This window comes from Blennius ocellaris (assembly GCF_963422515.1).
Source record: "Blennius ocellaris genome assembly, chromosome: 16".
NCBI classification, from domain to species: Eukaryota; Metazoa; Chordata; class Actinopteri; order Blenniiformes; family Blenniidae; genus Blennius; species Blennius ocellaris.
Genome location: NC_137665.1, coordinates 12,758,921 through 12,775,526, shown reverse-complemented (window position 1 = coordinate 12,775,526; position 16,606 = coordinate 12,758,921). Strand labels below are relative to the sequence as shown.

At 43.0% G+C, this 16,606-nt stretch overlaps 1 protein-coding gene across 2 annotated transcripts in view; it reads right to left on the bottom strand.

Moving 5' to 3' along the window:
• rhbdf1a (rhomboid 5 homolog 1a) overlaps positions 1 to 16,606 on the bottom strand; it is a 31,889-nt gene that overhangs the window by 2,720 nt on the left and 12,563 nt on the right. The window contains exons 2-17 of one of the 2 annotated variants that reach the window (XM_080511611.1): positions 8,886 to 9,030; positions 8,647 to 8,786; positions 8,005 to 8,112; positions 5,598 to 5,811; positions 4,648 to 4,854; positions 4,138 to 4,260; positions 3,844 to 4,007; positions 2,820 to 3,071; positions 2,586 to 2,697; positions 2,417 to 2,491; positions 2,149 to 2,310; positions 1,944 to 2,044; positions 1,573 to 1,636; positions 1,105 to 1,199; positions 942 to 1,017; positions 340 to 440 (exon numbers count right to left, since the gene is read on the bottom strand). In XM_080511611.1, coding sequence (XP_080367737.1) covers positions 340 to 440; positions 942 to 1,017; positions 1,105 to 1,199; positions 1,573 to 1,636; positions 1,944 to 2,044; positions 2,149 to 2,310; positions 2,417 to 2,491; positions 2,586 to 2,697; positions 2,820 to 3,071; positions 3,844 to 4,007; positions 4,138 to 4,260; positions 4,648 to 4,854; positions 5,598 to 5,811; positions 8,005 to 8,112; positions 8,647 to 8,786; positions 8,886 to 9,002 — 2,111 coding nt within the window. In that variant the 5' untranslated portion in view covers positions 9,003 to 9,030. The remainder of the gene's footprint in view (positions 1 to 339; positions 441 to 941; positions 1,018 to 1,104; positions 1,200 to 1,572; positions 1,637 to 1,943; positions 2,045 to 2,148; positions 2,311 to 2,416; positions 2,492 to 2,585; positions 2,698 to 2,819; positions 3,072 to 3,843; positions 4,008 to 4,137; positions 4,261 to 4,647; positions 4,855 to 5,597; positions 5,812 to 8,004; positions 8,113 to 8,646; positions 8,787 to 8,885; positions 9,031 to 16,606) is intronic. The other variant, XM_080511612.1, reaches the window with a different exon arrangement.

Genomic DNA, 16,606 nt, shown 5'->3' with positions numbered 1-16,606 from the left:
TTTCACAAAAACTGATGTAACCTGTCGTCCCGAGACAAAGACAAACTTTCAAGGTGCTTTCATTTTGGCTCAGACTGTTCGACAGCCCGACCCTGTTGGTAGAGACATCCCTCTCACTAGCCAACCTTGCCTTTTAATCGGACAGTTGCTTGGTAATATCCTTATGCGTATCAACATTTTTTAAAAAGCCTAAAAGAAACTGCCAGGAAACTCCCCAGAGTAACTTCTCAACAGTGCAATAAAATGCACCCACTCTCATTTTCGTTTGATTATTTTGCCAGGTGAAACTCAGAATAAACCACAATTTCCGATTTGTGATTTTGAAAGCGACTGACTCACCCAGCATGCAGGAAAAGTGAGAGCCACAGCCTGTAGAACTGATCTGGGATCTCTGGATTGAGGAAAGGCAACAATCCACATACATCATCCATACAGTGCACCTGGGGAAGGGCAAAAGACACATTGAGGATGTAAAATCAAGAAAATGGAGTCAACATATTATACAACCAAGGCACAAATGGGTCTCAGACTCCTACACACTTCCTCCGTGGAAAATGTTTGATCAGTCGAAATTAGATGGAACAGATATACCACATGGTGGAATATTAACCTTTTTTTCACGTCAAGACTGAGGTTACAATGAAGTCAATGGTCTGTTGTATTGAGCTATTACAGCAAAATAAGACACAAGGGGCTTCTCCTAAAAATGAAATGGCCTCATAAGTATTCAGGCCTATATTAATAGGATGAAAACAAACTGAACAATTATACAGGAGCTGCAGGTTGCAAACCCCTGGGTTTAAGTCATGATTAAGCATTCAGATATGACGGTGAAAACAACCAGGGAACGCATTGTGTCAACTGAAAGACCCTCAAAATCATAGTGCATGCACACACAGAGACTAAGTCTGTGTGTGTATGCAAAATGTACAGCTGCTTACCTGCGAACAAAGTGTAGCTTCCTCATGAAAGTAGCCCATCATGAAGTCACAATATTCCCGGGATGTGATTTCACACCTTAAAGAGAGCAAATAGCAATTAATAAGCAAAGAAATAGCGGATGTGTATCAAGTGGAATTGATGCACTTTATTTATCGGTCTCACCTCCCTTTGGTTCCAATGCAGCAGGGTCGGCCTGTGATAGTACAGTCTATATGAGGCAGGTTGGTATGGTTCCCTGTGTTGTACCTTGTACAAATCTAAAACAGATATCACAGAAACAACATCAGACTGAAGTGCGTAGCCATAACATTTGCTCTAATGAACAGGTGGGCTGGTTTCTGAGATATGTGTGGGGGTCAAATGTTTGCCAGATTTTATGTAAATGATAATAGAGATGCAGCACATCACTGAAAAAATTAAGGGGACTTATTTGTTATCCAATAATTATTAATTCAGAAATAACATGATAATTTGCTACTGGTTACTGAAGGACATGTTATCATTTTGCATGCATTGTGCAGCTTTAAAAGCATCAGGCATGCTTAAAAGGCTTGAAGACATTTCAAGATTAGATCAGATCATATGTGGGTGACATCATATTTCAGCCTGTACAGTGTTGTGTATACTCACTGGCCACTTAGTAATATCATCTGGCCATTCATGAGGTGGCACCGAGGCGGGCTCTAAACATATCCTGCAAGCACAGAGAGTAAAACAATACCAGCATATAATGAGTTATAACCAACACCAGCTTTGATAAAGATATCTGTTGCAGCAGAGGTAGACATTTTCCAGAAGGACAGAGCCATAACCTGTCATTATTAATAAAAAACAGCATGTTACATAGATCTGATAAGCAACGGCTATGGTTCTGCATCAAGTTCTTGTATTTCGTTGTGCCTTTTTCACTGGAAAAACAAAGCTGCCACTTTCAAAAAAAAGGAAAAAGTGATTATATTACATGCACTGAAAATGTAGTGGTTTATATCAGCGTGTGGTACCTGGGATCCTGATGGCACACTGAGCCATACTGTCTGTCTTTTTCATTTAACTGAGGAGTGCTGAAGTGCCGCGGCCACTTCACCCAAACGGCAAGAGTACTCTGGATACAAACAGACAGGGTCAGAGCTGCACACGGCTTCTTAACGCAGCTGAATTACAGAGGTCAGGGGAGTTCAAACTGAAGAGACGAGTTTGTTTACACACCGAGCACTCCTCCTCTGAGGTTTGGACACAGCCTGAGCGATCGTTCCGCACACAGCAGGCAGAGTTGCGCTCGATAGCTCTCTTTTCCCTGATAAGATCATGCACCTGCTTGTCTTGCCGCATGCAGGGAGAATATTTGGCCCCCAAATGGATCAGGGCTTCCTGAAAAGGGGAAGATAGAGGTGCAAAAACAATTTTTTTTTCGTATTATAAAAAAAAAGAACAATACAGTCAGTCACACCAAACTGAAACTAACAAAGATGCTTACCGAACTCGGCCCGATCCAAAAGTTCTCCTGCTGTACGAACTTGACATTTTCATACACACCTTTGTTTCTTAAAACCTGAATGAGACAAAATCCAAAATAGAAAAAAATAAAAACCACATCAAAAGAGCTAAGGAGATGACAGTCTCAAAAAACCTGATCGAGGACTCACAGAATCAACCGTCTCATGCTGGGAGAAGCCCACCGGTGCGATACCGTAGATGCATACAGCTAAGATAGTGATGAGCAGATGGACAAAGGTGATCCAGTATGTAAAAAAAGGCCTGTAAGAGACAGAAGACAAGTAATACATTTTTTTTAAAAAGGGAGAAAAAAGAAGTACCTCACTCATCATCCATCAGTGTCAGACAATAAAAGAATCATTGGGAAAGTATTGATGGAGCACCTGTGGTCATCCATATCCTCTATCTGTCTCTTGACGTAGCTGTCAATACGCTTGCGATAAGTGCGGTTGGTGAGTTTTCCCACCATGCCCAGTCCGTAGGGCCTCTTCTCTCGGGCGAAAAGCTTTTTGACGGGAACGACGATGCGCTGGCCACGCCGCTGCCCGTTGACGCTCACCACCTCCTGCCGCAAGGGCACCTTTGGTGGTCCTGGAGTCCCTTCTTTGGCTTTACGCCATCCTCGCTCCAGAGGTCTGCAACAGAGGAGATGGGGAAAAAAATGTAGCTTCTTTCTCTTATTTGTCACGCAATACACTTATTTTCACTGTGGGGAAGTGTTCCACTGGAGTAGCAGCAAATACAAATTTTCAGAGCATGGAAAATAATTAATTCTTCTGACGCAATAAGCTTGAAAATCATAGGTATAAAAGGTATCAACAGTCTAACAGCCTTTAACCATAATATCTTGGAGCGAGATCCAACCAATGATGACTACTTGGCCTCAGATAAAGCTTGTGTGGCATCAGAGTCGGCGGAGTTCAAGCTCAGTGAGCAGACTCCTCCTCCCACACTTTCAGAATTCTGATGTTGGGCATTGAGCATTTGTGGCTGATATCCAGGATGTGGTTTCAAACGAATAAACTTAGAACACCAAATAACATAATGCTATTCATACAAGCATTCATTTAATTGTTAATGCTGTGAAGTGTTTCTCATTTATCATTTCGAATGTGGATTCTTTTCGATTCTGAGTTGGTGTGTATGTGTGTATATATATATGTTATACACATACACACCCTGAAGGATTATTTTGCAAAAAGGGTCTGATGAGGAAATGCAATTTCAATTCTCTTTGACAAAATGTACAGCAAGTTATTTATTTCACCGACCTCACTGCCAGCTTGACATTTTTTTCCTGCCTCTGTCATAGCAAAACTGCTGTCCATCACAAAGCATCAGCATTAATGGATTTTAAAACGAAACGTTGGTATCAGCACAGCCTCAGTGACTCCCACTGTCACTCACAGCATGAGGTGAGTCCTCTCCAGCTCCGTCTTATCTAGGGCACTGCCTGTCAGCTCTGTCTCGTCCTTCTTGTCGCTGGGCTCTGCCTCTTTCATAGCCGCCTCAGACGGAGACTCAAATACCTCGTCTGTGTACGTGGACAAATCCTCATGCATCAGAATATCCTGGAAAGAAAATCGTGGCATCCTGTTATTGCAAAGAGGTGCAATTTCAAAGCTGAAGTTCTTTTTATTTGCGATTGCAAGTGAACACGTCACAGCTGAATAATAACACGTCTGTGTTGTCCTTTCTTACTCTGGCAAAAAAAGATGTGTCCAGTTCATCAGGGAAGTCAACCACGTCCTCCTCCATGTAGCTGGCCGGGGTAAAGCTTCGTCTTTGTGCCCGTCTTAGTGTGCTCTCCCGTACTGAGCGTCCCTGAGGAAAACAAGCACATGCATATAAACAAGTGTTTACAGATCCATCCACCACTAAATACTTTAAGACACCAAAATGTATCCGTATGGCTGCTTTCATGAACAAGAGTCACCTCAGCAAATCAATGCTATCTGCAACAGAGACGTTGGAGTTTTTACATTGGATTGTTTTCCTGTTATCCCCCACAACTCAAGGTGAAGACTTAATTCAGAGAGCCACATTGGGGGATTAGTTCAAGAGCAGAAAATGAAATAATGAAAACAAGTGTACCAAAATATATCTATTGCTTTTTGCATGATGATATTTAGATCACAGAGACTAGCTGAATAGGTGCACTTTATTTGCATAATGTTAGTTTTAACTATTTCATCTCATGGCCTCTCTCACCTTGACCAGTGCTGCCGCTGCCCTGAAGCTCATTTTTGCCACAGACTCTCTCTTACGCCGGCGAGGCAGTCTGTTGAGACCTGAGCGGGAGCTGGTGAAGGAGCAAATGGAGGCAGCTCCAGGGGTGATGGGGGTTTGAGGCACGCTGTAGCCATCCACTTCCTCCACCATGCGAAATGCTCGTCCCCGTGCCAATGGGTCCACGATCTGGAGAGCAGGACAGACATTTTTTTTTTTTATGCCAAATATTGAACAAACCTGAGATTAGTTATAATCAGAAAAAGCAAGGTTTTTTTGGTTATTGCGCTTGTGTGCTAAGCCAATGTTTTTGAGGTCTTTATTGTTATTGAGGGAAACCACTATGAAAAGCTGAACTATAAGTTGACTTCAATTATGCTTAATGTAAAGACTGCATTGGTCCAAATATAACATGACTTTGTACATTACTTGCACCTGATGTATTGCATCTAATATTTTTCTCTTGCTTCTGATGCCACTATGCGATTGTCATGCAGAACTCAATGTACCACCTGGAGCTGAATTTTACACTCTAAATAATAGCGTAATTTCTTCAGATCTATTAAGAGGAAAGGAAGTCTGAGTTTTCGTCAGAGCAATGTTGTGCAACTTCTCATAAGCATGATGTCATATGGTTTCAATAATCTACTTTTTTGAAAAAAGATAAACTCACAAGCAGTAACTATTTGCAGTGAAAAACATAATCCAAGCAGTTTCAAAAAAGGCCGATCAGCTGTAGTTCATGCATAATTAATATCCATATGATTCATAACTTCTTAGGTCCCTCAAGCAGGTCAGTTATAGACAATCGTGTGACCCACTTCCTACAACCCCCAGGTTTTAAGGCTGTTCAAAGGAAGCTTTACATCTACATGACATATTTTCATGAAATAATTTGGGGTTTAAAGCAAAAGTTTATTTTACACGTGTACCTTTTGCATGCCATGCTGGGAGGAAGGGACGTAGAGAGGAGGCGGGGTCTCGGTGCTGGTTAAGGAGATGTTGTCCTGACTGGGTAGATCCATCTCCCGGATCACCTGCGGTTTCAGCTTCCCGTAGCGGAGGCTGCAATGCCGCAGACTTTTCCTCTGCCATTTCTGGGTGGCATCGCCATCTTTGCTGACCCCAAACCAGTCTGCCGTTCCCCTGACACCACAGACATCAAATGTTCAGTCCTGTTATGCTGAGACAGAGTAAATACATCCACCTTGGCAAACGACTATAGAGCTACTCATTGATGGCCCTTTGCAAAAGGCCCCCCCGTTTATGGAGGAGTGTGTCGGCAAACATGTCAGATACCGATAAGAAAACATTTCTCAGGATGTAAAACAGTGCCCCAGATAGTGCACGTAATGGGCACAGAGAAGGGAACAAGCCTCGGCATGTTTATGTCCAAGCACTCCCGGAAAGAAGAACACTCACTCACACTCACACAGAATGTACTCAATATGCATAGTGCAGTCATATACTCTCTCACAGGCAATATATTCAAAGTGAGGTAATAAAAGGAGGATTACTGGAGTTCAAATCAACCAGGACTTACTTATTTTCTTAATCTGAACTGACATCAGCAAATCCAATTACCACGATGACAACGTGTGTGGCTTTCATTCTTGTAATATATTTGTGTCACACACATGCAGGTGAATTTCACCTAATCTTGATATATATACACACATGCAATCACCGTGTTGAAGTTGAATCCTGATAAGTACCAGAGAAAACAATGTTACTGGCCCCTGAGGCCAGGAAATGGAAATGGAAACATTTTTCAAAGGAGGATTCAGGCGTGCTCATTGTTTTGGCACTAATTAGCAGCTGCAGAGTGAAGTTCAGCTCGATGCGTTCATCACGACCTCCACTCAGACTTTTTCAGGATGTTATAAGGTTTGTCTGGTCATTGCCTTTTAAAATAGTTTCATGACTTGACTGCATGGTTGAAAACTGTCACAGTCCAGCTTTTTCTAATCACAGCCGGCCGACATCAGATCTGGCTGCTAAAAAACACTCACAAATGAGCGTGACATTTTCAGGCTGAAAGAAGTGATTTCAGGACATAGGAGCAGGCAATTGACTGCTTTTAGTTTCAGTTCCTTATATGACTCATTAAAAAAAACAACCTTTGTGGAAATGACATGACACACCAGCCGATGACTGAGTGACAAAAAAAACTACCTATAATGAAAAATCTATAAAAATCCCTAGCTTTAGCAACAACAATGGGAAATCTCAAAATAATGCAATACAATAAAAACAATTATTAGAACTAAAAGCAAGACTTAAAAGTTCAGCATGTTTCCTGTGTCTTTCTGAATTAAAATGAAAAATGTCAACTTCTGACCACTTACCAGCAGGAACCTGACATTCTTAATCGTAAAACACAGTTGAAGGTCAACCTGGAGAGTATCACAAACTGTGTGCAAGATAAAAGCTTCTTGTACAATTCTGAGGGAAAAAAATAAATTGAGACTAATATAATGACACAATGACTTTCTGTGAGGAGTTTGTATATTCTCCCCGTAGTGCGTGGGTTTCTTCCAGTTACTCTAGTTTCCTTCCATGGTCTCAAAACTTTTATGTGAGATTAATTGGTGTCCCTAAAAGGTGTGAATGTGAGAGTGTGTGTGTCTGGTTGTCTGTGTGTTTATCATGCGAGTGTATGCTGTCTTTGTCCATAATCACTGCTTTCGATGACTCGAAGAGAAAATTAAACTTTCTTCCCAGAACTATCACAGGATTGAGATTTCGAGTTCCGGATTGACATTGTTTGAGCCACTTTAATTAAGAAGCAGATTACCTTCTCTATTGGACTGTAGTTGGAAAAGTTTGGGAAATTATGTAAATTGCTGAACTGAGATTTTATTTGGTGTCTGTGATGGCTATTTCTTCCATACATCCATCCCACTTCAGTGCCGTGTACAGCCAAGTGTCCTGGGGTGTTTGGTTCAATCCCCTCTGACTATCTGCACAGGCAGAGTACATCGTGGCCAGGTTTCTAGTTCATACAGTGACAGCCACACTGGAGGAGATTTAAAGTCACCAATCAACCCTCACAAACAGACAGGGAGATGTAAAATCCACACAGAAAGGCCCCTCATGTGAACCTATTGGGTTTGCTTCAGCAGATTCAGTATGAGAAAGCTGTTTTGTTTTTGTGGACCAAGCAAAAACTGCTTAAAAAAAAAAGTGCTTTCTAAAAATATTTCCTGGGGCAACCAAGCATAACATGAGTACTCAGTCAAGTCTTCCATAATCACGCATAATAAATAATTCAGCACACATCTGACCTTCATCCTTGCCCTAACCCATCGCAGCCTCCTGCAGCATTTCCTGTCCTACCTGAGCAGAGTTCTGGAGAGCGAGTGGTGTTTCCGGGTGCTGCGCCGCGCAGCCCGCTGCCCCTTTATGGGCACTGTGTTAATCCTCTCAAAGTGAACCCTCCTGCTGCTGCGACCAGACAGAGCAGGGCCAGGAGGTGGCGAAATGGGACAGAGGGAGCAAAGAGAAAAAGAGAGAAGACAACAACAGGCAGTGAAAAGGTAAAGTGCAGCTGGACAGTGCTGTGGCCATCATGCAGACGGACAGAAAGCGAAGCACATTGTTAGGTAAAGTTCTTCACCGACATCTGGAAACATTAGGAGAGTGATTACCAAACAGAATGGCATCAGGATGTTAATCAGGTGCAGCATCCGAATTTGGAAAAAGGTAAGGAAAGTCATGCCATTGCAGTCAAAAGGGGAAAGTCGTTTCTTTTTTTTTTTTACACACCGTGGGAAACACAGGCAGCTAGCAGCTTTCATTTAACTCACAGCTCTCATTTAAAAATGTCCAGCATAGATATACAGCATGACATCTGATAATCTGCAAACTCAAGCTGCAATGTGAAAAAGTAAAGTAAAGGCCTTAATATCAAGACTTAATGTTGGTTGCAGAATCTGATACTAAACCTGTTATGCTTCTTTGTTTTCTAGCTGCTTTTACCTTTTTATGGTCTGTGTGATGGAGGACTGGCGTAGCAAGACAGGCCGCCGGGTGTCAAACAGGTCACGGGGCGGAGACTGGAGGTGAGACGTCTCCACTGGCATGCTGATGCTGCGCAGGAACCCTTGCCTCTTCATCGGCTGCAAAGAGGATGCATTAAATTAGTGTGAAGACAACGACAAAGGTGATAAATACAGAGAGGAGATTTAAAAAAAAAAAAAGAAGAAAAAAAAAAGCACCTGAACAAAAGTGGGAGGCTCATCGAGTGACATCTGAGCTGTGGGAATGTCCAGCCGAAGCCACGGAGGTTTCTTCCTCTGCAGGCTGCTGGTGCTCTCCCGCCGTGGTTCAGCCATGTTCTCTGTCCCACCCCAGGCCTGCCAGCTACACAGACACAAGAAAACACATTGCATCATGAAAATATGATTAAAATACTATAAAAGCCACAACGTCTAAGATGTGAGGGAATGTTTTTAGGCAGACCACAATGATTTTATGTTGGATCATCACTTCACAAGAGGGTGCTGGGGAGCCTTGTTTGGTTCAACATGGGTGTTCACATATTTCCATTCATTAGACAATAAAGAGAAAACCACAGACAATCGTCTATAGCTGTTTACTCCTTCACCAAAATAGGTCACGGTTGCCCAAAAAACAAAAAAACAAAAAGAGCAATAAATATTTGGGCTTGAGAGTGAGGAAGTTTGTAGTCTTAACCTTAATCCCTTAATTCTACAGTTAAAACAATCTTAATCCCTCTTTGTGGCTAAAAGCAGCCCTGCCTCCAGTAGACATCTATCCGAGACTAATGACTGTGTACGTATTCCCATGACGAGGCCTGTGGACCACAGGAGGTGCACAGTAAACCTCAGCATCAGAGAGCATGCCTGTAGCTGCAGCCTTGTTATCACCAGCCCTTCATTTTACTGTCTGACCGTCTAACCTCACGTCTCTCCACTTGCTTCCTGTCATTTCATTTTACTCTCATGGAAAACTGAACCCTCGCACGCCTTAGCGGTACATATTCACACTTCAAAAGAGCTCCCACACGCAACCCCAATGCAACTTTCATTGAACAGTGAAGAGCAGCGCGAAATCTGAGGCCTGGCTTTCTGCAAAGTGCAAATGTGCAAACTTGTGATGGAGGGTGCATTTTAAAAATCCCTCCGCCATCTGCGTGCGAACTTTGTTTCTGGATCGACGGCACAGACTCGGTCACATCAGAGGTTTTCGAGCTTTCAGCAGTAGCACAGGGTCACGTCCTCACGTCTCCTATTACGCTCAAGCGCTCTGAGAAAGTCCACGTCTAGTAGTGACCACATCTGCTTCACATTGCCATTCTAATGCACCGCGGGCTTCTGTTTTAGATGAGGGGAAGTTTTGTCAGTGGGACTCGGCAGAGAGGGAAGGGAAATTTCCCGATGAGGGCAACGGAGGTCATCACCTGTGTGGTGATATCTAAACACACTCTCTGACCGATGACTCTCAATCGACACGTTCACAGGAAGGCACCGCTATCATTGCTTTATTACACACGGGCAGATCTGTCACAGTGAAGGCATTTGGAGATAAGACGCAGGGACGGGGGTTGGGATGTTTATTACACAACAGTGAGTTGTTATATTGGCGCCTCATGTTTCACTTTTCAACATATTAGGATAGGGGTGAACAATTTATCTCAGTCCACTGGCCATATTGGAACCCAAGAAAGTCTTTTCGTTGAAGATGTAGCATATTGTCCTTTAAATACCAACTTTAAAAGCAGGGATATAGAATGCAAAAAGCTCAATTTAATGATTTTTCTTTACTGAATCTGAAAACATAAAAGAAAACATGCAAAAATCTAAGAAAAGGAATTTTTTTTTTTTTAAATGCAATCTCGTTCAGAATAAATGTCCAAAATCCATGTCCTTTTTGCTTTAATTTGCAGGGAAATCCGAAATCTATCACAGCTTTTGTCTTCAGACTAATGTGGGCAAAAGTCTGTTTCTTTTCCGGGCACACAATTTCTGCCTTCAGCATGCATGTTAACACAAATGTACCCTCAGAGAATGGCTTTGATGCTAATGCTAATTCACTCGTAATTAGGCAGCTCTCTGCCACTGCTGCTCCACTGATCACTCTGCATGAGGCTCCAAAAAAACAATGCAAACAGAAAGGAATTCATTTGAAAAAGCAGTCATTTCTACTTGAAACTGACAGATTGGACCATCTGCCCCACAGACCACTGTTTTAGGACTCTCATCGCATTTGTCGTTTGCTCCAGTGACATTGTCTGGACCGAGACTGCAGATCTGCAGACTGGACTGAAGGTAACTTGTGCAGAGTCAAAATCTGTCAAGGGTAAGAATCTGGGAGAGGTGATTGGATGAAGGGAGAAAAACACAATGCAAGGCTATCTTTTGTTTTTTTTTATTATGTTGAATATGCCCCACTTTTTTTGCCAACATATTGTTACTTTCCGTTCATTTTGTTTTTTGCATTTCTGCAAAAAAAGAAGAAGTCACACAAACCACAGCGGAATCATCACTCAGACATCATCTCATGTGGCCCAGATATAATGAGAGGAATACAATTGTGATTTCAGTATCTCAGCTTGTGCAGGATTCACTGTTACAGCAACAGCCCCAGCTATCTTGCCCCAGGCTGGAATAGACCATGCTTAATTACTTTTGCCATTAACTCTAACAGCAGGGCTCCTAATATAGAGGGGAGCGAAGAACCAGCTTCAGGGTTGCAGATGGGAACAGACTGGGACTGAACAATAAGCAGCCAGTGAGAGAAGCTAATTTCCCTTCATGCATAATGTTGTTTGATTGTTCAGCTTTGGCTCCTCCTGCTTTAACTCCATTTGCCTTGAACTCTGTTTTGACGGAGGGGGGGGGGGGGGGGGGGGGGGGGGGGGGGGGGAAGCAGGGTGGCTGCAAACTAAATTGACTCTTTTTGTTCTTGCACCAACATTCTCCTCCTGCTCAAGGCAGTTTTCTTGCTTACCATCTCCCACTCATCCCGTCCTTTTTTGCATGTGCTCTGTGCATAAGTGATAGTGATTTGCACACAATTACAGTTTCATAGTTCCTTCATATCTCCCGTCAGTTTCCTCTCCAAATTAAACCCACGCATGCACCCTTAAAAACATTCAAACTATCTCAATGAGTTGAGACCGTATCTGGAAAATGTGACAGCTGACAGCAAAACAAAAGCCATTATAATCTATATAAAAGATTTAACTAGACTTATTGTGCCAAATAGACACAAAAACCTACAGTTTTTCACGAGATGCCAGCAGAAACTGCCAGAGCAGCATTAATACTGCCATGCAGCTATTGTTATGATTTCCATTAAACTGCTTCAACAGTGGGATGAAAGAGCATCTGGTCGTAACCCAAGGTAAACCTTCACCGGCCAACTCAAGTGCTCTGCCAGTCTGCCTCTCTCTCCCTCTCTTGTCCACCTCCAAAGTCAACATGGCAGTTGAACTGGCATGGGACTGCGACTCGTGCCTGAGGAGGAGTGGAGCTGGAACAGTTGGCACACGGCCACCGATCAAATGCAAGAGGACTGTGATGGCCACCAACACACTTCTTTCTGTGAAGAGTTACAAATCAGCTCAAGTCAGCCTCAAGGCCATTTCCTGGGAAAGAAAATGGGGCTTTACTCTCAGGAAGTCTTTCAGAAGCAGATATCCTTGGGGGTAGAGGTGTGGAACTCTCTTTTGGCGATAAGCCAGAGTGCAGCATTCGCTCTTCCTTGACAGTGCATGTCATCTGTGCATGGCACACAATCAACAGCAAGAAAAAGCCTTGAAGCAATCACTTTACTACATTTTTGACTAAATTATTTTAATTATTCCCTCCATGGAAAAGGCACCATAGTCTCTTATCTTACTCTGAAGGTAACTTCTCCTTTTTCTCTGGTTGCGGTGGAGTATGGCAACAATTTGCAGCGTGTGATAGTTTTTCCACAGTGTTTACGTTCCCAGTGCTGATTTGAGTCCCATATTCTCTACAATACCGCAATTTAATCTGGTTTCTGAAAGGGATTTGTTTTGACTTCAAGATTCGCATCAAAAGAGGGAAAACACCCACATTCAGAAGTTCGCACAGCGCTTTGCAAGACGAGCTTCCTGCCGTCACTCGACCCATGCGAGAAACAAACACTTCCTACTCAATCACGAGACCGATGACAACGGCGTTTGGATTGTTCTCCATTCTGGGGCTAAGTAAGGCTGCTTCTCACCAACGTATTAGGCAGCAGGAGAGAGCAGACAGGCGAACAAAACCGAGAGGACGAGCTGACATCTCTCCAGGTGCAGGGACATCCAGCGGGCCGTAATGACTGGAACTGACAGCCATAACCAGCAGTCTCTTTCTGTCTGGGGAGCCACAGTCGAAAGCATTACGCCCTGCATACAAACTAGAGCCAAATTAAGTCTCTTTCCTGAGATCGTTTAATATAAGTGTAACGGAGTTAAAAATGCACTTTATTTATTATTATTATTTTCAATTCATGTTTATTATTGTTATGTTGAGTATTTGTGAATTTTATCTCAATAGTTTATTTTTGAATCACCTTTTTGTACTCTGTCTTGTTTGTCTCTCCCGGGCCTCTGTCGTTCCTCCCGCCATACTCCTCAGTGTTGCTTTTAATGGCTGATGGTAAGTCGTATGGGAATTCACTGCCGCAACTTTGTGCTGTTTGTCTGTAAATGTAGTAGTTTATGTTGAAGTTTTTACTGTAGAGCGTTTGTCATAGTGTGGTGTCATGTCGTGCTGTTTTGTTTAGTTTTAACCTCTATTTTAACTTTTAGAAGCATATATAAGTTCATTCATTTTGGCGCGATTTTCCAGTAAACGCGCGCAGTGTGACGTCGGCACACAGCGCAGCCCGGGTGAACACCGTCTTTGTTTTTATGTTTAGAACCAGAGTGGAGGAAGGCCAGTGGGAAGATTAAGTGTGTTTGTAATCTTTTCTTCAGTGAGTAAATCGAGACTGAAGGACACTCAATCGACTCATCATTATTTTAAAGTCCCGGATGGTGAACGGACAACTCGTCCACGACTATTTTTTTTTCAGCATTATGAATTTGGAAGAATTGCATATTTGATACAAAAACATAAGCAGTGGCTGATTTTGCTATGGGCGAAGTGGGCAGCTGCCCAGATCACAAAGTCAAGAGGGACACACCGTGCACCAGCTCAGACACGGTCTTCAGTTGTCCTTGGACGAGTTGTCCTATAATCAGTTCGGACACCTTCTTCCTCAGAAAACACAATCATTTGCCGAATGCATTTGATTTGAGAAACACTCCAAACTAAGTATTTATAAAAACTGATGCATTTATATAGGGTTGAGTTTTAAAACTATCAGGATCAAGTGTCCTCTCACCCCCACCCACATATAAAAAGCTTTTTTTTTTTTGTTACAGTTTATTGCATCCTCAAGAGTGACATGAAATTTCTATCCTTAGATAATTGCTGTTGTTTCACTTCATGCGTGTTCACCGTGCACAACAAAGTCAGCTTTCATCAACTCCTGTTATGCATCATATATGTGCATCAGTTTGCAGGAAAGCGTTGCCCTCGTGTTTCGCATTCATCATAAATAAAAGAGTAATCTGGCTCTGGCCTGTTTTACGTGAGATCCTTCACTGTGTTTGGTCAGGCCTCGTTTAAATTCTTCAGTCACTCACAGAGCATGAAGACACAAGGACTGCTGCAAAAAATTTTCTTATCCAAGAGTATGTATCAGGCATTTCAGAAAAGATAACTTCAAGATGAAGCATTTCTTAGGTATTCTTGAGATCTTCTCTGTCCAGGGCCGTTTATAATCGGAGCGCATGCCATGCCCACATTCCACAGGATTTCTGGTTGAGGCTAAACCAAGCTAAAATGGTAGAGCAGGAAACCACATGAAGCCGAACCATTATGGACAGGAGCTGGCTGGTTTCCGGGTACTGTGTGTACTCTGCTGCTGTGCGTTACTGGACAGGAGGCAGGGTGGCTCAGAGCGCTGTGTCACCGAGGCTGACCGAACCAACAGTGGCTATACTGGCTCCCACCAGAGAGAGTAGGGGCAGAGTGGACAGCAGAGAAGACGAAGGACTGACCAGCGTGCAGGCGGAATGGATGACCTTATTAATGTGGGCTGTGAGAAATAAGGATGCCTCATTTTACAGAGCTCCAGCACTTCCTGGCCCCGGGCCGTCATTCCTCCTTTCATCCGTTTTTCACTTCCCGCACAAAGCTGCTGCTTTTTATTGTGCACCTTCTTTCAAGATGGTACTGTCGTGCCACACTAAACACTTTGTGTATACAGGCCGGCCTCTCTGTAATGAATGATACTGTGCAGGTTCCGCACTGATTACTAGATTGCAGACAAACTGAAAACTTGATGTCACAAACAGGTTATGTTAGGTTTTCTCCATTCTTTCAGCGTTAGTCATTCACTATAAATGCTCCTTACTATCCATTGTTTCGTGCGCGTGTCTCATGCTGGAGGCAGGGCATAACACCGGGAACAATGGGGGGAAACCACACTATCCGAGCTGCTCCCCTCCTCAGATTATTCTTTCACTCGTATGCTTAACCATTAAAACTTTTGGTGTCTTGCAACACAGCTAAATCAGCCTAAATACACAGAAACTCTTCCTTCTCATGGGAAGGGTTTCACAACGAAGTTCAAAACCTCATGACTGTACAGTCATTCTAGAAAACGGGCGTGGGCAGCTCACACCAACAGACTATACATACAAGTTATTTGCACCTAAAAACACATCAGATACTAATATCTTGTGTAGTTCTTAGATGCATCTGAGACCCATCTGCATGTTAATTGTAGGCGGAGGCTTCTGATCTTTATATAGCACAATTTTGTCTCCAACTGGATTGGATTAATAAGCTGACAAAACAACAAAGCGACTGGTATTTCGTTTTGGGCGAGCAGAACAGAAAAGAGAGAACAGAAACAGGCACTAAAAATAAATGTGTTATAATGCAGAGGCGAGGTCACTGCCAGATGATTTCACCAGTTGTGAAAGTTGATTTGGGTAGAGAAGTATGATATAACCATGCGAGTAATTGGAATATTTCAATAATGTGTCACTTATATTCTGGCTGCTCGGGCAGCTTTGAAGGCAAATTGACTGTGCTCTTCCACACAAAAAGTAAAATTGAGCTATGGTGCACAGTTCAGATTGAGAGCCTCTCTATTCCTCTTTCTACTTTACAGCGCAGAAAATCGTCTGCAAAACAGCAAAGAGCAGCAGAGTGAGGCGCAACCGAGGACCAGCAAAAGCTGCAGTCATCTGAATTGACCCTAGTGACATGTGACAGGCTGTCACGCCAAACCAGCCCTTACGACATTAAAAAATACACACAGAGAGACAGCAGAAATATCCGTCACAGCTGACCCTGAGATCAAGTGTCACAGCTCGCCGAGGGGCAGACACGGAGGGCGGGCGAGGCTGCAGCGACTGGCAAGGTAGATGGTGGGGCATGGATGACAGAGGGTAGGGTAAGCTCATGCCTTTAAACGCGTCTTTCCACAGCTCTTGAACTCTTTTACAGTTCTTTTTCAAACTCCACTGTCTAATTGCAATATTTCAGTCTGGAAGGACAGATTTGCATCACTGCCTGACTGTCATAACAGTGTTTACTAAATTACATGATGTCGGGCCAGAGATATGAATAGCTCATAAAAGTATAAATGGCCTGCTAAACAGCAAGGCTTGTGTGCATGTGGTGTATTTATAGAATCCAATTGCGAATGCACGTCTGGATGAAACCGTAGACCGTGAGATGAAAAAAAAACAAAAACAAAAAACAAACATCATGCTCCCGATCTCCGGGTGGAGGACTCGTTTCTGACAAAAGCAAACATGATTGCGCCTCTCAAAAGCCATCCAGATCAAGTTACTTTTATAGAACTTGATGTGTCCGTTTATCTCGTTGAGAAATGG